This window comes from Pyrgilauda ruficollis, unplaced genomic scaffold (genome assembly GCF_017590135.1).
Source record: "Pyrgilauda ruficollis isolate IOZ18807 unplaced genomic scaffold, ASM1759013v1 scaffold7, whole genome shotgun sequence".
NCBI lineage: Eukaryota > Metazoa > Chordata > Aves > Passeriformes > Passeridae > Pyrgilauda > Pyrgilauda ruficollis.
In genome coordinates this window covers 11,138,020-11,165,286 of record NW_024528821.1, presented here as the reverse complement: position 1 = coordinate 11,165,286, position 27,267 = coordinate 11,138,020, and the positions used below count along the sequence as shown (strand labels likewise).

At 38.0% G+C, this 27,267-nt stretch overlaps 2 protein-coding genes across 12 annotated transcripts in view; both read left to right on the top strand.

Annotated features, from left to right (window-relative positions):
- MTM1 (myotubularin 1) overlaps positions 1-12,304 on the top strand; it is a 42,038-nt gene extending 29,734 nt beyond the window's left edge. For 2 of the 9 annotated variants that reach the window (XM_041485153.1, XM_041485154.1), the window contains exons 11-16: positions 487-672; positions 1,697-1,903; positions 5,438-5,530; positions 6,345-6,458; positions 6,775-6,951; positions 9,177-9,817. In XM_041485153.1, the coding sequence (XP_041341087.1) occupies positions 487-672; positions 1,697-1,903; positions 5,438-5,530; positions 6,345-6,458; positions 6,775-6,951; positions 9,177-9,344 (945 nt within the window). In that variant the 3' untranslated portion in view covers positions 9,345-9,817. Of the gene's footprint in view, positions 1-486; positions 673-1,696; positions 1,904-5,437; positions 5,531-6,344; positions 6,459-6,774; positions 6,952-8,963; positions 9,064-9,176; positions 9,818-12,068 lie in introns of those variants that run through there. The other 7 variants (XM_041485157.1, XM_041485156.1, XM_041485160.1 and 4 more) reach the window with 7 other exon arrangements.
- Positions 12,305-12,318: 14 nt separating this feature from the next.
- The window catches only part of MTMR1 (myotubularin related protein 1), a 36,449-nt gene continuing 21,500 nt past the window's right edge, over positions 12,319-27,267 (top strand). The window contains exons 1-12 of one of the 3 annotated variants that reach the window (XM_041485150.1): positions 12,319-12,711; positions 15,373-15,478; positions 17,970-17,993; positions 20,183-20,233; positions 21,603-21,678; positions 22,475-22,569; positions 22,781-22,888; positions 23,291-23,392; positions 24,073-24,156; positions 24,719-24,868; positions 25,614-25,802; positions 26,281-26,466. In XM_041485150.1, the coding sequence (XP_041341084.1) occupies positions 12,356-12,711; positions 15,373-15,478; positions 17,970-17,993; positions 20,183-20,233; positions 21,603-21,678; positions 22,475-22,569; positions 22,781-22,888; positions 23,291-23,392; positions 24,073-24,156; positions 24,719-24,868; positions 25,614-25,802; positions 26,281-26,466 (1,527 nt within the window). In that variant the 5' untranslated portion in view covers positions 12,319-12,355. The remainder of the gene's footprint in view (positions 12,712-15,372; positions 15,479-17,969; positions 17,994-20,182; positions 20,234-21,602; positions 21,679-22,474; positions 22,570-22,780; positions 22,889-23,290; positions 23,393-24,072; positions 24,157-24,718; positions 24,869-25,613; positions 25,803-26,280; positions 26,467-27,267) is intronic. The other 2 variants (XM_041485151.1, XM_041485152.1) reach the window with 2 other exon arrangements.

Sequence of the window (27,267 nt, the reverse complement as noted above, 5' to 3'; positions counted from 1 at the left end):
TTAAAGGTCTTTTCCAACCCAAACAATTTCATGTTTATCTTTGGAAAGTCTCGTCAGTGGTTTTGCGCCCCAAATGTGTGGGTTTTCTGCTTCCTTTTGTGACCAGGCACATCCTTTGTAGTGGTGATGGTGAAATGTTTTGAAAGAGCAGCAGCAGAAGAGACTTTTTACTTATGTGGCTCTTTAATATCTTAACAGTCTAAATGTGTTTAGTCTTCAGCACTAAAATTTACTTTCAGAAAATTTAGTTTAAAGTAAGCTTTCATGTTGTTGCTAATTTACTTCTTACAGACAGAATCTAAGATTCTTGAACATAATTTTTAAATTAAAGGTATCTTATTCTTAGCTGAACTCTTAAATTCAAATTTGTTTGGCCAAACATTTTATCACTGTCTGTTTCCATGTCAAATGACGTTCATTCCTTTCTTGCTCTGTTGAAAAGAGTGTATATATGACTAAAGTTAATTTCAGATCTCCTGTTTGTAGGCAACTGGGGGAGGATATGAAGGTGAAGATGCATATCCCAATGCAGAACTTTCCTTCTTGGACATTCATAATATTCATGTCATGCGGGAATCTTTGAAGAAGCTGAAGGACATTGTTTTTCCTAATGTGGAAGAATCACACTGGTTGTCAAGTCTGGAATCAACCCATTGGTTAGAACATATAAAGGTAACTTTTCCTTGATTGTTTGAAAGATGTTTGTCCAAATCTGTCATGTCATACTTGCTTTCTTTACTAAGCTTTGAAGTAGTCCTAGAACACATCAAACTACTTGGACTACAAAAACAACATTCCTGAATGTCGGCTGTATTGCCAACTAATCTTAGATATGTTACAAGACTCATAACTAAGCAACAGTAGGTGAAATTGAGTGTGTGTTGCATGCCTCAAGAGTCTTCAGTAGAAGAATGCATTCTTAGTCTGATTGGCTTTACATGCATGAGAACTGATTTATTTACAGGCCTGCAGATGACTGTCATTGTGAGATATTAGTAAATACTTTAGTTGTCAGTGTGTATGTGACTTTATTTTGTGATTTATGGTTTTGTAAATAAACCTTGTAAATTTATTTGTGAATTTTGTAATTTTCATCTGGTAGCACAAATAAAATACTTAAGCTGGTAATTCACCAGTGTTCTTTCTAGTTGACCTTTAGATCTTTTGCCTCAAGTACAGCTGTGCAAAAGTAATTAGAGTATTATGTAATGAATCCTACTTAACAAAATTTTCATCTTAATTTAATATTTGGAAAATAAGTATATTAGAAGGGCGCAAGCTCCTTTTTCCAACAACTGAGATAATTCAGTCATTTATTTCAAATAAAGGAGTCAAATGAAATAACACTGAATTTTTAGAGAGTATATCCTATGGTAAATCCCCTCTTTCTTTGAAAAAGCAGCTTATGTTCTTTGATTTATCAAGGTTACTGTTTTCTGCCCCATTTTTTAAGAATTTGCTGTGAGATGAATTTGATCTTACTAAGGGATTAGGGAACCAATCTGTTTCTCTATTTTTATGCAAGAAATTCACTTGATCTCCTAGAAAATTCTTTTCCAATTAACTACACTGCTCTTTTCAGGTCTTTTTATAGAAACAGCATTGTTTCAGATACAAAGAAATGAACTTGGTGTTATCATTTGAGCAGAAATAAGCTGTGTTGTTTGTTTGTTTGGTGTGTGCTGCTCCTGGCCAGCTCGTTCTGACAGGAGCCATTCAGGTGGCAGACAAGGTGTCGTCGGGCCGGAGCTCGGTGCTGGTTCACTGCAGCGACGGCTGGGACCGCACGGCTCAGCTCACCTCCCTGGCCATGCTCATGCTGGACAGCTACTACAGAACCATCGAAGGCTTTGAAGTTCTGGTGCAAAAAGAGTGGATAAGCTTTGGACACAAGTTTGCATCGGTAAGAATTAGAAGACGCTTGCAAAGACTGTGTAGTACTAACTTTTTGAAGAGCTTCCAGTGTTAAACTGCTCACTTTGCATCAGGGTTTGATAATTCCTTCCATTATTTTTGAATGTAGATTTAAAACATTTCCAGGTAAACTGAGCAGAACTTTTAGGTTTTGACCGGTTTGATCAATATTTTTCTTGCTATTCTTTCTCTGAGAACTCATATTTTGTCCTTTGCATCCTTTTAAAAGCACAGAATTTCTAGGGTCACTGTGGTTATTGAGAAACTATAAAGGCAGAAAGAAAATAAGGAGGCAGAAAAATTGCGTCCTCTCAAATTCTTCAGCTGAAGATCAGATAAAGCTGGGATATTAGGTTCTCCATCACTCTTTCCTTGGACTGTTTTGACTGTCACAAGGAGCAGATGAATGACTCTGGCCAGTGTCTTCTAAGAGAGATTTTGCATGCTGATTCCCAAATATTCTAAACTTGTAATAGCTCCCAAGAGGCTGTTATTGGTAATGCTGGCTCAACTGCTGCTCAGTTGTCCTCTGGGCAGAAGGTTAGAAACTCAGACAGTTCAAGTAGTTGCTTCCATAGGAAGTCCTTAATATTTCACAGGTTATGTGAATCATATTCACGGAAAATTCACAGAATATTTTGAGTTGGAAGGGACCCTGTTCATCCTTTTTGTGTTAGAAAACTTTTCAAAGTCTTAGTGGAACTTTTTCTAAATGTGGCAGCTAACCATTTAACCAGGAAATCTATAGGCAGAACCTGGAGGAACAGATTAGGTTGCCATGGAGACTGTGCTGTTACTTACTATAAACATTACAACAGTGTTGCTTGTTGAAGCTGAACCCTGTAATTCACTGTAAGAAAGTTTCTACAACTTCGGTACTGAAGTTACTTGCATGGATATTTTTTCCCTAGTGGAATATTCTAAGGATATTAGTATTGCTAAAATTTGGAAAATAGGCAATATGGAAAAAAATCAAGAAATGGAAAAATCAAGAAATGGAAAAATATACCTGCCTGTGTGTTTCATGCCCATTTTACATTTGCAAATGTGTAAGAGTGTTGTAGTCATTTGGAAATCCCTGTATAGCTACTCAGCATAAATCACCTCACCATTTACATGTGCTTGTAGGCTGTGGCAGTTTTTGATCTGGCATTCAGAAGGTGCTTTGAGGCTTAGAAGGTTTGTATTTTGGCTGTTGGGAGTGATAGCTGATGTAGTCTGGTTTTTTGTGTACTTACCTGTGGTCCTTTAGCAGTGATATGGTTTATAAACCTTTAAGTATTCTGTCTTGGTACAGCCACAGGAAAATGTGAAGCTAGAGGCTTGACTTATTATTCTCATGTTTTATTTGGTACTTCGAAAAGTTAAGAGTCAGGATGCAGATAAAATTAGATGGTATAACTAGGGCACTTTTAGTCAAACATGTGTTATGGTATACCACAGAGGTTAAAGAAAGAGATCTGTGTGTTCTTCATCATTATTCATAAATTCAAATAATCTATGTTTCTTTTTGTTAAACCATTCAGTTTAGTTGGATAATCAAAGGATTTTGTTCTCCCTCAACAGATGTTTTTTTTCCAAATAGTGAGGCAGGACTTGGCATCCCTTCCAGATGATTCACTCAGTCCATTGGTTCATGTCTGACAATGTAGCAGCAATAAGAAGGATTTAAGTAGTAGCTTTTGCTTAAACTGCTATTTTCCTGACTTGCTCAGTCAAGTAGCAATCTTTGGAAATGGTTGAAGTCCCTCTTTAGCCATCTGCTGCAATCTGAGAATACTGTAAATTTTTATTTGATGGGTTATTTAGCTTATAGTGAAGGTCAGTCTTTTCCAGATTGTTCTGTAGAAGTGATGGAGTCACAATCCCTGGAGAAATAAAAGACATGTGATGTGTTGCTTGGGGACATGGATTAGTGGTGGGCTTGTCAGTTCTGGGTTAACAGTTGGACCTAAGGTCTTTTCCAACCTTAACTATTCTATGATTACAAAATTATAATGAAAAAAGAAAATATTATGATAATTTGTAGTCCTTTTTAGCTTGGTAATTATGTGATAGAATTCTGACTTTGAATAGTGAGAACTAGATACTTAGTGCAGTTAGAGCAGTTCTGAACCTCATCTCCGAAACTGTTGTTGTTTCATTTTCCCTTTAGTAGGGAGTTGAAGAGTAGAGCATTACTTACATTGTCTGGGTTGGTGCAAGCTTCATGTTTTTATGATGCCAGGGTTGCAATTTGGATTATTGAATATCACATAACCAAATAGAAGACTACTTAATAGTTCATCTCCATATTTTATATCAAATGAGGTGAGCAATAAGTTTTCTTGTTGAAAAAGAATTCCCTACCCCAACTTCTCTGTGTGTGCTGAATTTAGTGCACTCTCCAGATGATAAATTTGCTCATGTGGAATTTAATTCTAATTATGCATTCAAATGTAAGACATAATTATAGATGGGAAATAGTTAGACATCCTGAAACTGCTAACTATAGTGGAAGTGGACAGACTTTCACTTCTTACTAAACACATATATGACTCTTAATGGATAACGAGTATTTCAAACCATGAAAACTGAAGAGCAAGGAAACCAATTTGGTTTTCTTCTTTGTAGCCCTTTTCTAGTGATTTGTTCCTGTTGACTGAGTTCAGCTGCAATTCCTCATCTCCCTCTATTTCCTCCCATTCAATTATATTATTTTAAACTATCTTGCAAGCCATTGTACAGAGTAGTGTACTGCTCTTACGATTTTTCATGCCCTTGAGGCATTAAGCTTGCTATCTTACAGGCAGATAGACAACATCTTAGGTCAACATACCTGCTTTTCTTTTGTCTCCTCCAGCAAGTACATTCAAACAGAATTATGGAATGAAAAGAAACTCTTTTTCCCTGAATCTCTTACCTGTTCTCAGCTATCAAATGTAAAAAGGAAGTAAAACAGCTTTTACCAAATCTACTGTGGGGCAAATTGCTTTGATTGTTACTTTGAACACCTCAGAATAAGGGGCTCACCCAAACTTTACCGATCTGTTAATTTTGTGTCAAGAACATGAACTTTTTTTTGATCTTGTTCATGTTTGCCTACTACCTCAGGGTGCATGTTAAGGTTCAAGTATGGAGGAGAAAGAGATGATAATGTGTGGATAATTTGATGATCTAGGTCCTGCAGTGGCTTAAAATAAAAAGAAAGACAAAGTATGCAACTTGGCTTTTGACAGACTTACCATGTAAATGAAGTTCAGTAATGGATGCTTCAACAGTTCTGCTTGTCTAATAATCAGCAGGTTTTCATAAGAGGACCAGTTATCATTTAGGAATAATTTTCAGACATCTTTGGAACAGCTTTGCAGTATTTCTCTGAAATATCTGAATCTCTCCTTGGTGCAGTGACTAATTTTGAAATTATAACAGTGGGTTGCTTTATTGCAAAAGAATTAATGCTCTAGTACAAAATAAGAAACCATGTCTGTTGTCATAAAATAGCATGTTCCAGTTAACAGGAGGCTGCTTTGCTTCATTTCAGAGAATAGGCCACGGTGATAAAAACCATGCTGATACAGACAGATCACCCATCTTTCTCCAGTTTATTGATTGTGTGTGGCAGATGTCTAAACAGGTATGTGATGTTGTTCTTCAGAAGGTAACAGTGTGAAGAGATTACTGAATTAAAACCCTACATCTTTATTTTTTTTTTGAAAAAAGGATTTGAAGAGGACAGCATACCCCTGTGCTCTGACCTGTAGTAAAAAAAGTGTATTTACTTTTGTGAAAGTGATATACAGGCTGTTGTTACGTTGCTGGACATGGCACTGGCTGTGCAGGCATGGCTGGTGTTCCTGAATATGGGATTCTCAGGCACATATGGAGGGATGTTTCATACCCTGCAGAAAGCTTTTACAGGAATTGCACCCAGTGTCTCAATGGTGTCTCTTGTTTTGTTTGACCATTTTGTGAAACTGCAGGGAGGTGTGTTGTTTTATCTATGCTTAAAAAGAAAGCTAGGGAGCTTTTGAGTGCTGTGATTTAAACATTGTAATGTTAGTGAGTAGTGAAACAAAGCAGTGAACTTAGTCCACTTAGGATCAGGACCTTTATTTTCCTGTATGGTTCTGGACTGTAAGAGTGCACTGAAGAGATCTTATTCTGTCTTGCTAGCAAAAGTGTATGTGTAACCATTCTGTACTTTTTTTTTTTTTATAAATTAAAGCTAGGTAGAACATTTTGAGAAGAGATTTTTCAGTGGCTAGTTTGAGAAAGTTGAAGTACATTATATAAAGTACATTATATAAAGTACATTAAAATATTACCTTAAAAATTATTTGTAGATGTATCCACACTTCTAAATGCTACCTTCAGCCTTTTAACCAGGGCATGTGCATGTCCCCCTACGTTTTCCATGTCAACAATGAGTTTGTCTTTCCTGGTTTTAGTTTCCTACGGCCTTTGAATTCAATGAGCAGTTCCTGATTACAATCCTGGATCACTTGTACAGCTGCCGGTTTGGCACTTTCTTGTATAACAGCGAGTTCCTCAGAGAAAAAGAGGTTAGTCACACCACTGACTGTGTCATTGCATTGCTGTCTTTCCTCTAGGTGATTGCAAAATATTTTGGTTGTATTGTATTTGGTTATAGTCCTTGCAGACAGTGATTTTGAACTGGCTTTTTTTCTTATAGAATAGTGCCATGCAGTCACTAAAATACTTGTCAAGCACTGGGTTTGGAATCTTTATAATACAGTAATGTATTATGCTTCTAAGTAAACCAGAAGTGTATTAATTTTGGAATGTAACAATGGCTTCTGTGATGGATTTCTTGATTTTATGCATATATTTACTATTCTTATTTTGATTTCATTGTAGAAAGTGACTGAGAAAACGTTATCGTTATGGTCCTTGATAAACAGTGAAAAATCTAAATACACCAATACTTTTTATAGCAAAGAGCTAAATCGAGCACTCTATCCAGTAGCCAGCATGCGGCATTTAGAGCTCTGGGTTAATTACTACATCAGGTGGAACCCCAGGATTCGGCAGCAAGTAAGTCAATTCTCTATAACGTACAAAAAATGCTCTTAGACATTGGAAATAAGGATTTTGTGTCTTAACTGACTTGTAGAGCAGTACCTGTAATCTGTTCAGGTTTTTAATGTTATATTTGTAAGATGGAGGGAAAAAAGTGTAAATAATTATTTAGCTCTCTCTTAGCTCATTGAACTTATTTCTCTGTTTAGTGGCAAGTCATCCTTGAGCCCTTTCTAGCCCTTTTTCTTGGACACATGTCTAAGGGCATTTGATGCTATTAAATCCTGAATGACAGTGCTTAGAAATGGGGCTTGCTGATCCCTGAAGAGTTGGGGCATTCGCAACGCAAACACAGTTGCATTTGCTTGGTCTTTCTCGTTTTCTGAGAGAGGGTATGAAACAATTTACAAATGAAATGACCGTTGAGTCCTTTCTCTTTCAAAGCTATATGTACTGACATTAAGATTTAAATTTTTATGTAACATTGATGACCCAGCATTGTTTACATTGTGGATGAAAGCTTTTATTGAAAATGGGTGAAAAGTAGATCAGATTGGAAGTCTAGAAAAGCTTTTATCAAATGACACATAGTTCAGTTCTGTGTTTTTAATCCATATGGACACTCAGTGTTTGTTAGTCTTGCTGAAAATCTCCACCATGTGGCACATAAAGATTTTTGTATAGAGACTTTTTTGTCCTTTTTAACAGCTTGTGGAGATTTGAGTAGAAGATAGAGGAGCAATTTGTTTGACAGAAGCAGTCTTCACAGTCCAGCCCTTGGAATGAGTCAGTAGTTTTCAAGCAATACACTTCCTTTTGCACAGCTGATCTCCTGTATTATTTACAGCACTTCAGAGGCTTCAGGAAAGCCTGGCAGTTTCTTATAGCTTTTTACAAGTACATTGGCCTTACCTATTGGAATTGGAAGTACTGGTTTTAAAGTTCTTGTTACTTGTTGTGAAAGATGAGGGTGTTTTGCAAAAAGTAAATGCAAAGATTTATTTTAGAAAATAAAGGATTATAAGACATGCAAATTAGCCATAGATCTACTTAAAAATGCAGTTTGCCATTATTTGGGAGAGTTTTTTGCCAGGAGTTTCTCCTTGGAAATGCAAACCCAAGTAATAGTATTCCATGCTGCTACTACTGGTCCCTAATTTTCACCATTTTTGTACACAAAATGCAACTTTTTTTCTGCACATGAAATTTATGCTTCATCTTCACTTAAGCAACTGAATAATGAACATGTGACCTGAACAATTTTTTTGATGACCTTAGTGCCATTCCTTAGAATTATGTTCTGCTAGCAAAACTATTATCCTACATCACCAGTCACCTTAGTACCTACATTCAGCATTGTTCCAACTTCCACAGTTGTCCATCATGATCCTCAGATGGGTGCATAGTGAGTGGTGCATCTCAGAGTGCTGGTTGAACTGGTTTTGAACTGGTGAGGTGTTCAGCCATTTGCTGCTGGGACTCCACTGCTGATAGCTGTGAATTACAGGCAGTTAACTGTGAAACAGCAACAACTTCTAGACAGGTATATTCAGCTGAAGGTAAACTTAAAGCTCTCTCTCTGCTTTGGATGTTTGTAATAGTTCTTTTCCATTTGTTTCATTAGTCTGAAAAGGAATTTAAACTCAAAGTGGAAACCATTAAAAAGATCTTTCTCAATAATCTCCTGAAAGCCAGAGCAGTTGATTTTAAACACATGCAAGTTTACTTAGAGAGTTCACTTTAAAAAGTTTTTCCACTTGTTTATTTACACTAAGTTGCAAATTAACTATTAAAAACTCAAGTAAATTTCATCAGTGGGAGAAGTTATTTAAACTGAAGACATGGATCTTAATCTGATCTGTGTAGCTAAAATAATCTGGCTGAGCACTGTGTTTTAGGGAAGATGCTGAGACATTTGGCTTCTGGACTCTAAAACCATTTAGTAAGTCAAGAAAAAAGCATTGGTCAAGGTATATGAGTAACTATCTTGCACACAATAGTAGATAACAAAATTAAATCTGTTCCAGGAAGTGGTGGCTGATTTTACTGAGTTAGGACAAACAATTTTGTGCAGAGATGGACTTTGGGGGAGACAGCTGGAAGGCAGAGGGCTCTCAGGTTACAGCAGTGAGTATTTCTGCTTAGCTCTGACTTGCTACACCTGCCAGGAAGCCCTGGATACTCGAGCAGCCTGTGTACAAGTAGTTGAAGTGCTAAGACTAACATGGATCTCTTCCTAGCAGCCAAACCCCGTGGAGCAGCGTTACATGGAGCTCCTTGCGCTGCGTGATGATTATATCAGGAGACTTGAAGAGCTTCAGATCACAAATAATTCTAAGATATCCAATTCATCAGCCTCATCAACATCTCCCTCACAAATGGTGTCCCAAGTGCAAACACATTTTTGAAGAAAATGTTGGCTTCTTATACTGTAATAGCAAGTGGTGCTTAACATAGATTATAAAGAGGAATATTCTAATGCCTTACACTAGACTGTCCTAACACAAATTATTTTAGACTGTCTTCATTTGAGGAGGACTTCAAAACAAACCCAGCTCTTCGATTATGTGCCTTTCAGAACTTGTGGACTGGGAACATTATTAATCAACTCATAGCTATGGAGGGCTTTAAGAGTTGTTTTGGTAGGTCTGGTACAATTGAAATGAAATTGATTTATTGTTTTCATAAGAATGCTTTAATTTATTACATTTTAGGTCATGTTTCTCTAAGGAAGTTCATGCTTAGTCTTACATGTCATGAAAAAACACAATAATGGCAATAGGAATATTGACATTGTATAAAATTAGGTATGTCTGTATTCCTGTTAGGAGTACATTCATGGAGTTCATGAGAGAAAAATAAATTATATTGCAAGATGTCAGAGAGAAGTGTTGAAACTTTCTGATTACCCAAGAATTCCAAATTTTCATTTTTTTTAAATAAACAGAAATATGGAAGGCATGTCACTGATATGCTTCTAAATAAAAAATTCAAATCGTTCAGTAGATATCAAAATAAAAGAAACTTTTTTATTCTATTTGATTTTATTAAAAAAAAAAACAAATGAAAGTTGCACTGGTTTCTGAAAAGTTCTGTTTGGGCTAGCTGTTCAGCACTAAAGTACAGTACAAATTATCACTGTGGGCAGTATTGGTTCTTTGGATTAATACAGAATTAAATGTTTCCAAAAGAAGGTTTACAAAATGAAAAACAGAACCACAGAGACATAGCTTAAATATCCAGCAATAGCCATAGTATTAAAGCTTCTGTTTGTCTTTTAAAAATAAATGTGCCTGTTTAAAGGAGCTTTTATACCAAAGTAGACAAAAATTCTCAGTTATAAATAATTTTGAAAACTTGTACATTTATACTTTACTGTTTAATTTAACTCCTGCTCAGCAAATTCATTCTAAAGTATTTAAGGGGCTTCAGTATCCAAGATTTGCATATAGTGTGTGCACTTATATTGAGCATTCAAGTGAGCTCTAGTTTCAAGCCTACCTTTCAGAGGCTTTTTGTAAATCTTAAACTTGTTCCTTTCAGGTAATTTTTAAATAGTTGCAAGCATTTCTTATGACATTACAAACTTTGCTCTTGATATTTAATTAAAATTTTGCATATTCACATAAGTTTAATGATATTCAAGCAATCCAGGAAATACTGCAAATCAGAATCTGTAAAGGACTCTAATGTTGTTATTTTAAAGGAGATATTTTGATGCTTGAGGCTTCTGTCATTGTAAATTATTGTACATGTGGTGAGTTTTGATCTGCAAGATATAATAGGATTATATATAAATTTTCTGTAAGTGTATATAATATAGTTTATTAGAAATTCTGCAAGTTTATAAAGTGTAAATATTTTGCATATGAAAACTAAATTTAAAGGTATAGTTCCATATAATAAATCAAAGTTTAGAGGACATTGAATATTTAAAACAGTATTTTTTCAAAGGAATAAAAATATACTGCCTCTGGATTTAATTCAGTATATGCACTGAGTTGCACTGTGTTTTCAGGGAAGTTCAGAGCATACAGCATGTGTGTTCTAAATATGCAGAATTATATGACTTTTGTCCTCTAAATTTCATTCTTCCGTCTATGCTCTCCAGTATGTGTATCCAAAATAACAATGTTGTTCCCCAATCTTGACTTGTTAAGATTCATTACATCAGATAAATGAAGAAGGATACTCAGTTGTTCACGATGTATTTTACATTTTGAAAGCTATGCATACTCTGGTATATTTGCCTCCTACTTACTTGTGGTTTATTTAAAGAAAAAAATGCTATTTTTATTAGAATATTTAAAATTTCTGTATTTGAGTTTAACATATTGGTGACATCTGTGAGCGGTGTGAAAAAGTTCTGAAAATCTAATAGTTTTTACTGTGTAAACACTACATGATAACCTGTTACATTTTGGAAAGTGTAATGTAATGGAAAGGATCTTTTTGCACTTACTTCATTACATATTACTTTGTATTACTCTTCAGCTGAATTTGTCTTTGAAGCTCTCTAACATGGCTCTCTGCGGACTTGGAATTTTTCAAGTCAGCAGATAAGTGTTTTAATTGTTTTTACATATGAGACCAACATAAAGGTGATTTTAATCCAGTATGTTCTGGAAAATACTACTTGTGAATGTAGGCATACAAATTTATCAATGCTAGCAGAACATCTCTCTCCTTCCCCCATAACTGGGCGCTCTGGGCTGTTGTTCTGCACAGACCTCCTGTGCTCTGTGCACACTGTTCCCTGCCAGGAGCACACCTGGGGAAGCTTCCGAGGTGGTGAAGATGGGACTTGCAGGCGCTGAGTGCCTTTTCTAGGAGGGGTGAAAGAGCAGAGCTGGTGTCAGCATCACCAGCAATGAATGCCCAATAGCCCATAAGAAATGTCAGTCTTGGAATGCTAGTTTAGGTTTTTTGTATTCTTCCTTCCGTGGACATGAAGAGAATAAGCTAGGTTTTGTGCTGGGCTTCTGTTACTTATTTAGAAAGGTTGTTTGTTGAATGCCTTCTTTATTTGTTCATGCCTTACCCTTCCCCCCAGCATCAGTTATGACTGTACCTAAGACATGACTTGTGTGCTACCTCCTTTGATGTATTGTTAACCTCTGCCTTGAGTTCAGGTGTTGTGTCGCAGCGAGCATTCTGTCATGCATGAGAAAACATGATCTGTAACAGCGCAGGATCTCCTCAGTACTGCCGCTTCCTCACTAACCGTGTCGGCCGCTCTCCTTGGATGCCGCGGGACTGCTCTGGAGCCCGGCCCTGTGTGCCAGGCCTTGGGCCGGGGGAGAGCAGTGAACATCATCCGTCCGCCGTGTATGTGCGGGGAGGGGAAAATAAAGATGTCAGTGCTGAACTCTTCTGCCTCCAATAGCCCTTTTCCTGCCGCGTCTCCTGCTGGGGCGGAATGGGCGGCGGGCGGGAGTTGCCCTCTCTCGGCCCGGCCCTCCCTCAGCCCGGCCTGGCCCCGCCGCCCGCCCACCCTCGCGGCGCGGAGGCCTCTGGGAAGGCGCCGCCGCCAGGTGACAGCCCTCGGCGGTGCCGGGGCCCCAGCGGGCTGGGCAGTGGCGGCCGGGCCGGGCTTGCGGAGAGGCGGGAGACCGCCCGCCATCCCGGCGGCGCGGCCGGAACCATGGAGCGAGCGGCGGCGGCGGCAGGGCCGGCGGTGGAAGGCGGCGGCGTGAGCCGGCGAGCCGTGCGGGCGGGGGGCGCCGCGGCGGCGGGCGCGGGGTCACGGCAGCCCAGCACCGAGACCCTGGACAGGTGAGCGGGGCCGGCAGCCGGGGACGGCCCCGGGCGGAGCGGGCGGCGGGAGAAGGGGCGCCGCGGCCTGCGGGGCCGGGCGGGGGAGGCGGCGGGCGCCCCTCGGCCCGAGCCTCGGCCGAGCGCGGTCCCCCGGCCTCGGGGCGGCCTCCCCGGACCCCTCCGGCCCCAGAAGCTGCAGTCTGAGGGCGGCTGCTGTGCAGCGGCGGATGGTCCGCGGCGGGAACCGGCTGTTGTCAAAGTTTCCTACCGCGCTTGCCGTGTGCCGGCAGTGCCGCCGCCTGCTTGGCCGAGGCTGAGGCGGCCCGGGGCTTGGGGCGGCGTCCTGCAAACCTGAGCTGAGACTGCCCGCAGGTTTTGAGACTCTTCCCGATTGGTTTGGGGTTTCTTCCCTGCGTGTTTTTAATCTGCAGAGGTGGGACTGTCCCCAGGCACCTCTGTGCCCGCTCGCTGTGCGTTGTGTCCCTGGTGTGTGTCTGTAAGTGTGTCCGCAGGGTCTCACCAGAACGGTGCCAGGTGGGACCACATCTCCTCCGGCAGCCGCTGGCAGAGACATTACTTCACTCAGAAGTTTCCAGCTGAAGGTGGGCTTCAGAATTGAGCTTCAAAATCCTTAAGCAAGGAGTAGAAGTGAATGGAAATCTCACCCTGATGAAAACTAAATAAAAAAAAATATTTAAAATCAGTGCTAGGTTCCAGTCTCTGTATTGTCTCTTTTTTCTCTTAGTGGAAACCTAGGGGTTTCCATCTTTCTAGTGAGGATGGAAATCAAATGTCCATTTTCTGTCATCAAAATGTACACCATTGTGTTCCTTATTAATGCACTTTCTTATTCTAATTTTCATCTTCCCTTCTTCTGATCTTGCTCTTTCCTGGGTCAGTTATATGTCCATTTGTCATACAGTTCACTTGTTTGCCAGTACAGTTGTACCAAGCCAGGCTGATGTGTGTGAGTGCAGATGGGCTGGAATGCAGAGGCAGTCGGTTCTGCTGTGTGCCCCGCTGGTGCATGGGGAGAAGGCACATCGGTGTGACCCGTGCTCTGTGGAACATTTAATTCTGTCACATCCCCTGCACTGCTCTCAGGGGATGGTCCTGCATTCATATTCGTTTTCCTGCTGTTACTAACTTTGTTGATGTAGTGATTCCTTGTGAAGATAAGCCATAGAAAAATAAATATTTTTCTTAATTAACAAGTGAGTGCTTATTTGAAAACAAACTTAGGCAAGTCTTGAAGAGCTACACTGGAAATTAAAGAGATGTGAGAGAAGGAGAAATAAATGAGGTAAGAAAAGGATTTCTGTAGGATTTAGGCATTGGGCTCTTTTGCAGAACTTATAGTGAAGAGTTCTCTAAGTAAATCTGGGTTCAAGTTCAGCCCTAACCTGAGAGTATCTTTGTTGTTCAAGCAGGACTATCACAGATGTGTTTCAGTTGCAAAACAACATTGTGAGATCTAGTCCTGTGTAGAATATGCAGGTGGGGAGAAAGCTATTAAAATTTATTAGAAAAGATTTGAAGGATCTTCCATTTCAGGCATGACGTTGTTGCATGGATCTGTGCCTTCTACCCAGCTATAGTGGCAGAGTTAATGTATGGGAAGATCTCTTTTTCCGTAGGAATTGGTCATCTAAGGCTGTTACCCCAGCCCGAGGTGTGATGCACCTGCTGGGTGCATGTGAGTATATTCACTTCAGTGTCATGGAGCACTCATAGAATCCAAAGCTAATTGATGAATTAACTAAAAAAAAAACCCAAAAAACATTTTCTTTCTGTATTTAACTTCTGAATAATCATTCAGAAGCTGTAGACAAGCACAGCTGAATGATTTGAAGAAAAGTGGCAGTTATCTAAGGCACTGTCTGAGGCTGCAATAACGCTCAGGGAGCAGTTCCCTCTGGCATTCCCAGTTTTTCCTTGGATACCAGTGTGTGTTGAAGCAGACCTAGTGCACTTAAGACTGTCATTGCTTCTCCCTCTCAGGACTGCATTACTTGTGAGCAGCACTAGTTCAGGAGACTGTTCTGAAATTGCATCACTTGGGCTTTTGTGCAGTTCAGATGCTTTGGGGTTCTTGTAAACACCCTGTGCTTTACAATTCAGTGATGTGGCATGGGAAAGCCCAGCCTGAAGATTATCCAGGGTTTATTTCATTAATTGGAAAAAGCTGCGGCTAACTAGAAGTTACCCTTTAGACAATATGTATTTTCAGCATTTAATACAGAATACAACATTAGCATCGTTTAAATTTTTTAATACTAGCATGAAGTAATTTCATTCTGAGGATTTACAGAATAATCAGAACATATTAATAAGGACAGTATAAGGAGTTTCCTATTACTTGGCCAAACTCATTCCATGGATGGCTTTAAGAAAAAAGCATGTGAATGGTAAAAATTATACTGGATAAGGAGCAGAACATTTTTTAAGTTCCTAGGACCCTAACCTCACTTTCAACTTTCTGACAGTTCTGTGTCTCTGACATGATCCAGGAAAATTATTTTACATAATTTGGTCAATAAAATAGTTGCATTCTGCCCACAAAGCAAACTAAGTTTTAGGATGTTAGTGATCGTTTACAGTGTTGCTTTCTGGATCTGTGCTGTTCAAAATACTCATTTTGAATTACTGCTAAACAATTTGAAATTTCTGGTTTTGTAGCCCGACTGGATCCCATGTGGAATGGTGTAAACAGCTGATAGCTGCAACCATTTCGAGTCAGATTTCAGGGTCCGTCCCATCAGAGGGTGTGTCCAGAGACTACAGGGTAAGTGACTTGAGGAATGCATTGATTTGTTTTAAGATACAAGAGTGGAAGTTGAAGGTCCTTGCTATCTTGATTAGCCAGTGGTAAGTACTTGGGTGATCACTGAGTGTTTCAGAACTAGAAACATCTCATTATCCATAGGAGTCTCTTGAATTTGCTTCCTGTTTTGCTCCATATTTAGAATAGTGCCATTGAAGTCTACAGAATAAAAATTAACAGAGAAGTGAAAGGAAATTTTAAAAGTCAATGTTTTGAATAAAACATCAAAAGTGAGTTGTCTTTTCTTTTGATTACTATATAAAATAATTAGTAAATTAGATTATAGTTATAGATTGAAATGGTTTCTGGTGTGTGTTATTCAGAATACAGAATTGAGCTCCTCAGATTCCACAAAAAATAAATTAGTGTCTTTGTTACTATGTAGGGAACATAATTGAGTATCATTTTTGATGGGATTTCTCCAGAGACACAGAATTTAACATCAAACAAACAAACAAGTCACCTTTTTCATTCCCTCTCAGCAACATTTTTGTCACTAAGGTACTGGCTGCGCAGTATGGTTTCTCCGAGTTCCACTGTGCTTTTGTGCCCCTGTTCTTTCACGTTCACTGGCTGTTCCCTTCAAGCAGCCACTCAACTCAGCTGTCGAGAATGGAGCATGGGCAGTTTTTATCCTCTCACAACGTGACAAAAGTTGCTCATGTCTCAATTCCCTTTAAGAAGCCCAACTTGCTGCTGTCTAGATCCCTTTTCCTTCCTAGATTTGTAATAGTTTTATTGTTTTCATAGAGAATGGCCACTGGAAAGTTTTTATGTCTTTTTCTTGTTTTGTTGTAGCTAGACTTTAATTCACGTATGCTCTGTGATTACAAAGTATGTTGTCTGGAAATGGTGCATTTTAGATTGAGTGACAGCAGGTCAGATTCAGCCTGAGATGAGTCCACAAAATGTTTTTGACTGTAGTGTATTTAAAAGTTCAACCTCAACAGAGTTTCGCACAGTTGGCACAGTCAGCAGTTTGTAAAGAGTAGCTCTCCCATACTACAGCAGCTGAATTGCAAATGCTTGCTCCAGGTCAAGGCCATCATTTTTGGTAAAACACTGTGGGATGCACTTGCATTGCATCTCTTGATGTTGTATTTGCCAAGGATTTCATTTTAGTAAAATCCATGTGTGTAAACTTGGTGTTCAGTTTATCTCTGAGTAGAGTTCATTTCTCTGGAATGGAGAGCACTGTTTAATTTTGAATAACTTCCATCTCTATACCAAACTCATCTCAGATATTATTTAACAGGAATAAACCTTTTAAGGCCTATTTATAATTCCACTTCATTCTCTATCTCTGAGAAATGAAAGAAAAGGATTAAGCCTGATGGTTTAAATTAAGAATTTTTGTGGATAAATTGTATTCAGCATCATTGCATTGCTGTGGTTTGAAATCCCATATTTGTAAATAACATGATGGAATTTTTTATAGTTTCTCACTCAGTACCACTAACAGCTTGTGTTTGTTCATTATTACTGTGGAATCCACACATGGAAAGACAATGCCCATATTGTAGCTCAGTTTTCCTTTGAGACATCTTTCTCTTTTGATGCACTTTCCTGGGTCTTCATTACCTTTGGTTACCTCGAATTGCTGCATTTAGAGACTATCTTACAACTCAGAACCTTCAGATCAGGTTAGATGTGTGTGTTTGCTTCTGGAACTGGTCAGGCAGTTCTGTTAGTTTGTGCTGGATTTACCAGGAACTCATTGCTTTCTTCTTTCTTTTTAGTGTTTAAATTCATATGTTTGCAAAACCAGGTAAATACATTGATTCTTGTATCTAGCAGTGTTACTCTCGTTACTCCTGTGTGACTTACCAGGGTGAAGGGAAGCATGGAATGGTCAGAACTGGAGAGCACTGGGGGAGCTCTTGCTTGCTAAACCCTACAGCAGCAGTGATCTCAGTCTGAGCTGAGCTCTGCTCTGTGTGTCTTCTCTGACACATGCTCTGCCTGCAGAGTGTTCTTGAATGAGGGGCTCATATAAATGAAAATGGCTCAGATTGTAGTTGCTGGCTACAAACACCTTCAGAAGCTGAGAAGAGTTGTCTTTTTCTGAAAGGTCCGGTGCCTCTCCTTCATGGTTGTTAGTGCAGGCTTATTGTCTTCCACCTAGAAGGATTACCAGGCTCTTTCTTCTCTTTTGCAATAGCACAGTGTAGCAGGATAAAAGGGTGATTAGGAATGAATGTTTCCAAAGAGCTTGGAATTTGTTACATCACTAAAATGAAGTGTCTGAGATTTTTCTTTTTTAGACCAAAATAATTCTGGAAATGAGAGTTACTAGTTCTGCATAGTTTTGTTTTGTTCTTTCAAAATCCAGCTATAATTAAAATGTTTGGGAGTAGAGTTCTTTTGAAAGTCTGGTGAAATAAGATACAGTATCTTTAACAAATCAAATCCATGTGTTTCATTGGATAATATTTTATATTTTAACTAACAGGTGTACAGGAGGCCAGTTATACGGGTAAGATTACCTTTGGCTAGCAGTGAACAGCCTCCTACCTGTGTGTCTCTTGTGCTGTGTGAGATCTTGGTGTGTCAAGCATTCTTTACCTCATTAATGGGTTTTATGAACCAGTGAGGCCATTTTGCTATGCAGTGCAACAGCTTCTTTGCCACAAAAATGCTTTATATACATTACAATGTTTTCATGAGCAATGAAAGTCAGTATGTAAGAGAGCAATATTTTAAAATTATGTTATGAGTGTGCAATACTAACTTCAGTTTTATTACATTAATTTTGACAAAATGGATGCTTGCAATTCAGGTTTACGTGCTTCAGACTGCAGAGTACTGTGTTAGCAGCTCTAACATGTCTGTGCTAAAGAATACCAGTGGTAAAAGCATTTTGTCTGTGTCTGTCCTATTTAAGTAAGTTCCAAATTCATGCTTGCCTTTGTACTTGTTTTAAATTAATTGTTACCAGGCTGTAATAGGATTGAAAGTTAGGTTTGAAGTTAGGCACTAGTGCAATGACCTACATCTTTTTAATGATAATTTTGAGACTAGGGCTTGCCCATTGTTCATTGAAGATTAAAAAGGGCATGCCTTGTTTTCTTGCCCCTCTCTCTTAGTAACATTTATGGAGTGAGAAATGATCTGGGTAGTGTTCTGACATTGTTCATGAAATGTGTCCAACACTTTTATTAGAACAAAGACCTCTTGTTCAGTCTGAAACCAAGAGATGAAGTCTGAATGGTTTCTTTTTCTCATCTGTTGTTTACCTATTTAAAAATGATGTGTTTAGTCCAATCGTACAAATCCACAAATTGATATTTTTTTTTCTTTTGAATAGATAGCACTTCAGATAATTGGTCTGAGTTGAGTAACAAAAAGTGGTTTTGTTCAGTTGTTCCCAGTTCTGTGTAAAGGCTTTGATATTTGAATGGTCTGCTCTGCTTCTTTGTCTTTCATATATTTAAATTTTTGGGGTGTATTTCCTCATCGTCCTGCTGGTTTTCTTCCAGAGATCACAATGTCTACTTTTCTTTGATTTCCGAAACAACATAATTATGATGTGAAACTTAAGTAATTTCTGTATGGCAGAATTCTACCCATTTCTAAATGTTAGTAACATTATAACTTTATAACTGGAAAAGGTTTCTTAATTACTTACAACTTTTTAAACTTATGTAGAGTTCAAATTATCTGTGAAGATATCTGAAGTCCTTTTTCTAAGCTTTTTCTTGTAGAAATAGTGTAAAAAGAAAAACTGACTTCTAACGAACACTTTTAAATTTAGACTGAGGCTGGTTTTACAGCCTGACCAAGTGAGAAGTTCTTTGCATTTGAACTGGGAGTAATAGACTGTCATGAGCACAACTTCTTTCCAGCCGTTAAAGGAAGAAGACGGAAGAACATTTTTGGCTGAACATGTAAAAATAATTCCTTCAACTGACCCGATGACATTTGTGCTTCTCTCTGGTGTACAAAAGGATCTTATGTTTATTAAAGAAATTGAACTAATGTTCAGGATTTGCTGCCAATGATGCAAAAATAAATTACCATGAAAATGTGAATTGTTTGCATATTTTGCTATGAGTAGTAATTTTAGATTCTGTAAAGTTACTGGCCAAGTTTCAGACAACAACATAGAAGTTGCTAGAAAGATATGTATAATATTGAGAATTCAATTACAACATGTTTTACACAGCAAAGCTTTTTTTAGGTGTCTAGGTACTTCTACTTGATGTCAACCTATTTTTTTCTGTGAAAGATTGCATGAGTTTTCCCATAATGCTGCCATTGCAAGTTGTACTCGATTTCTTCTATTGATAAGCATGTGGCATACTGAAATTAATTTTCTTCATTGTAAGGTTATTTGTCTTAAAAAGACAGTACATACTTTTATGTTCTTATCTACCAGCACTAACTCTTTTCTGAAAAAGGGAGTAGATTTTTCAATTTGTGTTATGCCAAGTATCATTCAAAGGATGGTGCTAATAGCTTGGATTCTCTTCTGTGGAAAGTAGTGTGTGCCAGGAGTGGAAGGTTTTGGAAAGCTAAACTGGAGTTAAAGTATATGCTGTCTTTTTAAGGAAATTTTAAAAAGGGAAACAAAAAAAAAAGATAAGATTCTGTCCTTTCACCTGTTGTCTGCAATTTTTTTGCTGTTACTTCTCTTTTGCCCTACTGCTGCCTCATGCAAAGCAGGAGATTCAGGATGGACACAATGGCTATCATTCTGAAGCAGAACCTGATCAGGTGGCAAGTTTTACTCATCTTTCATTCATTAACTATGTAGCAAGGTACTATAAAGTAGTACTCATACCCCGCTTACAAATGTTACTTTTGTCACTCAGGAGGAGCCCTAGAAAGCATTTAGTTGTAACTGGTTATGAGCCAGAGTTTTCTTGTAAGGTCATGTAGTCTAAAATGTAATACTGAACATAAGCCCCATCTAACAGCACATCCACCCTCAGTTTGTAAGCACTGGCTATTTCTCTGGGCATTATTTTTTGTGATTGGGTGCTGAATGTAAAATTCCAAAATTTTCCAAGGAAATCTGAAGCCAGAGATGAGCTGAAATATTTTTAGAAATTATTTATTAGTGAGAGCTTGGGGTAGTCTGTGTGGAAGCAGAGAGATCCTGCCAATTACTTCTGTGTAGGTCAGAGCTGCAGTACAAGGGGAGGATTAGTTGTTTATTGTAACAAGTTACCCCATTATATTTATTCGGGATGTAAAAAATTGAGACCCCGAGATCTCATCATTTTGACCTGAGACAGATCATTTTATTACATGGTTCTTAACAGTCCCACAAACTGTTTTATGCGTTATTGCAATCTTTAGTACACTGTAAATCTTAGCTGCCAACAAAGGACCCAGAGAGTCCATCATGTATCATTCAGCAATGAAGCCATTTACCTCAATGAAAATTTAGTAAACTAACTCTTATTTTTAAAATTGCTAATTGTTCTTCTATATTTTGTTATTACTTCATTCTTAATCTGACCATCTGGATCCATAATTCCTATAGTGAACCTATTCCATAACCTGTGGCACTCTTAGTAAGGTATTGATGGAAATAGAGCATTGTGGGGTGCTTCTTGCTGTCACAATCACAACGTTAAAATGTTAATAAATAAAGTTTCTGCCATATAATTCTCTCAGATGAAAATACTCAAATATTAAATAAGCAGCATTAGAATTTAAAAAAAAAAACCAAAAAGAGCTTTAAAATGTTCTCAAATAGATAAAATACCCCAAATAATACTTGCATTCAGCAAAACACTAACAAATTATTAATTACTAATTTGGGCCGATCTTATTGTTTATATTTTTGTATGCTATATAGCTAGCATGTGAAACTAATTTTTGCATGAATGTTTCGTTACTAGTATGTTACTAACATGTATGTCTGTGTTAAATTTATAATACTTAGTTTTGTGCTTGGTTGTTTTTTTTGTTTTTTTTCTTTTACTGTGGTACTGTGTAGTACAGTTGTGTGATTTTTAAAAAGACACACTTCTTGTGTTCCAGTAATCTGGTAGTAAAAGCACTTTGCATCAAAATATATCGATGTGGTACAGATGGAGAGGGAGATTTACTCATGATTCTGGATTTTTGCCAGGCACTGCGGGATGGAAACAAACTGGCACAGATGGAAGAGGCTCCACTTTTTCCTGGAGAATCAATCAAAGTTATCGGTAAGTGTTACTGAGTGCTGCACTGAATACTGTTAAATTCTGGTTTATTTAAAAACACAATATTACTTCCTTTTGACTTTTGTTATTTAATATAATGCCACTTAACTTCAGATGTGGATTTCTTTTCTTTGTCTTATAAATCCAAGTGTAGGAAGGAGAAATTAGATCCAGAGGATGACTTGCTCCATATAGATAATATTTCTTTTCCTAAGGACTTTTTGTTCCATAGAGGTGTATGTATTGTATTTCTGCTTGGGGGTGCTAAGGATATGTCATAGATTCAGAATTCTTACAGCAAAAAAGATGATGTTATGGTAAACTTAGTTTCCAGTTCTTAGTGGGATTTATTTCACTTTGGCATGTGACAGCAAGCTCTGTGCTGGCAGTGCAGTACTTGGCTTAGAAAGAATACCAGAGGAAAAAAGTGAAAACAAAGATATGGGCATAGAACTGAATTACTTGGAGATGTGGGTCAGTAGTTGCCACTTTGGATGCTCTGTCTTTGGGGTGAGTGTGGGTGCTGTGCACCTGGGGGTACCTGCAGATGCTGGGGACCTGCCTGCCCTTGCTGCAGCCCTGCTCCAAGTGCTCAGGAGCTGCTGAGCAGCAGTGCAGGAATTTGATTGCTTTCATTGATGAGATAAAGACAACTCTGCAAGAATAGACTTTCCTAAAGAGGTCAAGCATCAAAATCTTACAGAGCTGCCAAAATCTTGTGAGTTTCAAGTGGAAATAGATTGTTATGCAACAAGTGTCTGTAATAGTAAAACAAAGCTTTAATTGATCTGTTTTCCAGCTAAGGATGTTATGTATATCTGTCCATTTATGGGAGCAGTCAGTGGTACGCTCACAGTGACGGACTTCAGAATGTTTATCAAAAGTGTCGAGAGGGTAAGGCTTCACTGTCTGTCTGCCTGTTGTTTCAGGTAGGAATGTTGTTGGAAGTAGATTTCAGAAAGTGACGAATTCAGTAAAGTGTGATGTTTCACAGCAGTTTACTAAACTGGAATTACTGTTGGCTCTAATGAAACACACATCAATAACAGTAATTTGTATTTCTTCTAATGTAATAAAATCTGTTTGTTTTATATACAAATTTCAGGATCCACCTTTTGTTGTTGATGTTCCCCTTGGAGTTATAAGTAGGGTTGAAAAAATTGGAGTACAGAGCCATGGAGACAATTCATGTGGTATAGAAATAGTTTGCAAGGTAAGGCATGGTAGAGATTTATTAATAGTAAACTATTTTAATTTCATTTTTCTGTAAGAAGAATCTGCCAGCCCATGTGCTGTTTTTCTGTCTGATCAGTTCCCTGTGTTTGAATTGTTCTTCATTTATTTCAATTCCTCTATGATACTTGCAGTCTAAAACACTTCTGCCTTTTGTCTGAAGAGTGAATTCAAAGGAAAAGTGGCAATTTTTATATCAAGCATCTCTAATGACAGTCCTAGTTATCTCATGAATTCTAACACAACTCTGTTCTGTTGGGGGTTAGATGATGTCAGTGACTCAGTGTTCTGTATATGCCTTCATTCAATCAAATGTCTTACAACTGTTTTTTCTTTTTTTTTAAATTTATCATATGGTAAGACTGTAACTTATTTTTGACAGGATATGAGAAATTTGCGGCTGGCCTATAAACAGGAAGAGCAGAACAGACTGGAGATCTTTGAAAACCTTGTAACACGTGCATTTCCTGTTTCTAATGGGCTGGTAGGTCTTGAGATGGAGAGAGGCTGTCACTGGCTCTCCTCTTTTGGGATAGTGTAGGGGAGGAAATACAAGGGCTGTGTAACAAACTTTGAAGTGTTGATTCATAAAATCTGTTGCAGAGCAGGCAGGCCACTCTGACCCTGTGTGCTTTTTGCATTAATTCATCAAACACTGCTGTGTCGTGCTATTGGTGAAGTTAATTTGTGCATAACGCTTGAGATCTAGGTTTGCCTAATGTTGCTGATTAAAAATATGTATGTATTGAATGTTATTTTCTGCAGTAGATAATTAAATCTAGAAGTTCTATCTAATACAACAAATAAGTACAATTAGTCTTGTTAGTTAGCTGCAGAATTCTATTTCATTTGCTTGTGTGGGTAAGGAGCTGGTTGGGAGGTAGGAAACCAATTTTCTCATCTTGGTATTGCCATTGATGTGTTGTGTGATCAGAGGCAAATAACTTCAGTTTTCTGTTTCTTATCTTGGTTTTTTAACTTGAAACTCATACTGAATGGAGCTCATATTTAATGGAACAAACTTTCTAGCTCAGTGTTTTCCAGTCTTGACTGAAGGTGTGATGTCTGCTTTAGATTGGAAGTACTGGAGTGTAGACTGTTTTGGAGTTATTGTGCTTACAACCTGTCAGGCCATAATTTAAGATTTTGTTTTGTTGTTTTTAGCCTCTTTTTGCATTCAGCTATAAAGAAAAGTTTGCTGTTAATGGCTGGAAAGTGTATGATCCAATGGCAGAATATAAGAGGCAGGTAAGTTATAGACTACTTGGTGTATTTTTTTTTCCATCTCCCCCAGAGCCATTTAAACAAAGAAAAAATGTTACAGAAAACTCAGCATTTTCAGTCTCTGTAACTCTTGCTACATAGGCTGACAGTCTGCATCTCATGTTTAGATAATAAAATGCAAGTGGTCTGAGTTTGAGTGTGTTGAGCACCTGCTAAAGTTATTGGAGATACAGGTGCTGAGTACTTGAGTGAATTGGTCTAACTTGACATGGTTCTGAAATCCACATTTCTCAAGTGGTGTTTCTACAAAACACAGGCATTATAAAAAATTGAATTTGAATAAGCGTCACTAAACAGAAGAGTAACCATAGTCTATAATTTTAAAAATCTGCATTTTCCATATGGTTATTTTCTTTATCAGTTTAGTAGGAAAGACTTCCATTGGTTTATGATTCAGTATGAAGACTTAAAGTCTGCCTTTTTTTTTTTTTTTTAAGTATGCAGCACATAAAATTTTCCATTGCCACAAACTGAGATATGTAAAGGACTAATCTGAAAAATGCAAAATTGTTTTGTTTCCATACAGGGCTTGCCCAATGAGAGTTGGAAAATATCCAAAATTAACAGCACCTATGAGCTCTGTGATACATACCCTGCTGTTCTTGTAGTGCCAACCAGTGTAAAGGACGATGACCTCTCAAAAGTGGCAGCATTTAGAGCAAAAGGGAGAGTTCCTGTAAGTGAAATTTGTACAAGAGAATGGAAGTGTTTTAGAAATTTGTAGCTTTAAAAAAATGATTAGTGTTCTTTTAGGCTTTGTTTTTTAAACAACAGTGAGATGGCTTCCTTCCTGAGTAGGGGTGGGGGGAAAAGAAAGAGGGTTTAGACTCAAAGGGTTTAGAACTGAAGGGAGCAACTCAAGTGTGAGTTTAATTGCACAGTTATTGTGCTATGTAGTGAGTTTTTTGTTTGGATTAACATTTCTAGGCCACAATGGTATCTGATGCTCTGGCATGTATTAGCTTGTGTTCTGATTTGGAGTAGAATGTGTCATAGCCATAGTGCTTTGCTTGAGAATAGACAAGGTAGCATTAGAACCCCTTTAAATATGTTAGATTGTGTTGGTTTTCATGCTTAGCAAAGGTAGTGTATAGGTCCATAGTCTTCCACATGGAAGCAGTTTTTATTCCTTCATTGCCCATTTATGGGTTTTTTTTTCCAATTAGAATAATACAGGTTTAGTTGCTTTTAGAAATAAAAGCTAAGATGTTTACAATCACTCTGTATTTCAGGCTCAGATTTGGGATGAGCAGTCAGTGCTAGTGTGCTGTCAATATGTTTTTGCATCAGCCTGTCCTTAAACTTGCATTTGTTGATTTGCCAGGAAATAATGCCAGATAGGCAATGTGATTGTCTGGTTGTTCTCTGGCCTGCTGCTTTTATAGGAGTGTAGTAAATGAAATCGTTTTCTCTTGTTCCAGGTGTTATCCTGGATTCATCCTGAGAGTCAAGCGACGATAACACGATGCAGCCAGCCATCAGTTGGGCCAAATGATAAACGTTGCAAGGAAGATGAAAAATATTTGCAGACAATTATGGATGCCAATGCTCAGTCACATAAACTTATCATCTTTGATGCCAGGCAGAATAGTGTTGCAGATACAAACAAGGTAGGTTTGTATCACAACTGGCATTAGTTCATCAGCCTTATTACACGGCTGAAGATATCAGAGCCAGATATCAGAATGCTGAAAAAAGATAAGAAAGGGTGCCTAAAGGGGGCAGGGGAAGGAAGGTAAGTTGCTTGTACCATTTTAGAAAGGCTGACAGGAATCAAAGGCAGCATGAAAATATAGCTGAGAAATTATGCAGTAAAGCTCACAGAAGACCAAAGCTTTCATTAATAAAACGATGAAAGTATATGGCTGTATTATCAAATGTAGCCTGTTACAATTAGAGTTTCTTTTCTTTTTACCTAAAAAAACCTCCACTTTTTTTTTTAGAAAAACAGAAGCATATGATTTTATCAGCACTAAAATAATCCCTTCTCTCAGAAAATGCTGAAACTTGAGTAAAATAACTCTCCACCTTATACTGAAGTCCTTCACATGCTCTTCTCCTTGTCTGTTTTTACCTTTTGAATGACAGGCTAAAGGTGGAGGATATGAAAGTGAAAGTGCCTACCCAAATGCAGAGCTGGTCTTTCTGGAGATTCATAATATACATGTCATGAGAGAATCCCTGCGGAAACTTAAAGAAATTGTTTATCCTACGATTGATGAGACTCGGTGGCTGTCAAACGTGGACTCCACACACTGGCTGGAATACATAAGGGTAAAATGCTTCTGATGTGGAAAATCAATTACTTTTTTAAACCATGTTTTTAACTTGCACTTCTGAAAATATTGCTAAAATAATGCTGAAACTCAAGCATGTTACTTTAATCAGAATACTCTTGTGAAAAAGTGTAATTTTTAAATAATCTCTTAGAACGCAGCATTTTAAGCATTCCATAATAACATAGTATTTCTAGTTTTATGTACTGAGAGATAGTGAGTTAATTCCCAGCAATACAGTATCATATTTACTGCTGTGTTTTATTTTCTTGAGAAGGAATGTTTGTGGGCAGTCCAGGGTTATCCCTCTTGTTTGGAAGAATGCACTGGGAACTTCAGAGTATATTTGAGCCACTGCCAAAAGAACTTGACTGTGAATTCCACAGTCTTTCTCATCCTTCCCTCCTTCAGTGCAATGTTACAGTTCTTGTGATGGGCACTACATTTTCATGAGCTGTTTGTAACCAGTGATCTATCAGGTTATCATCTGCCCTATTATTTAACATAATATTAAAATAAATCACTACCACCATCAGTTTTACAGTCAGTTTCACTAACCTTTGAAATTACTGTAGAGTAGATTATTTCATTACCACATTCAGTCCTCAGTTTATGAGTAATATAGATGGAGTGTAATTTGTTTGATTAGAAGCTGGCTCAAATGTCACTCATGCAGAACATGTTTGGGATCATTCATTAGTTTGACTCTGTTAAGCAGTGCTTGCTGACAACTGCAGCAGAGCCAGTAGAGGGAGCAAACACGAAATTAAGAGCCAGATTTAATGATATTTTGTGAACA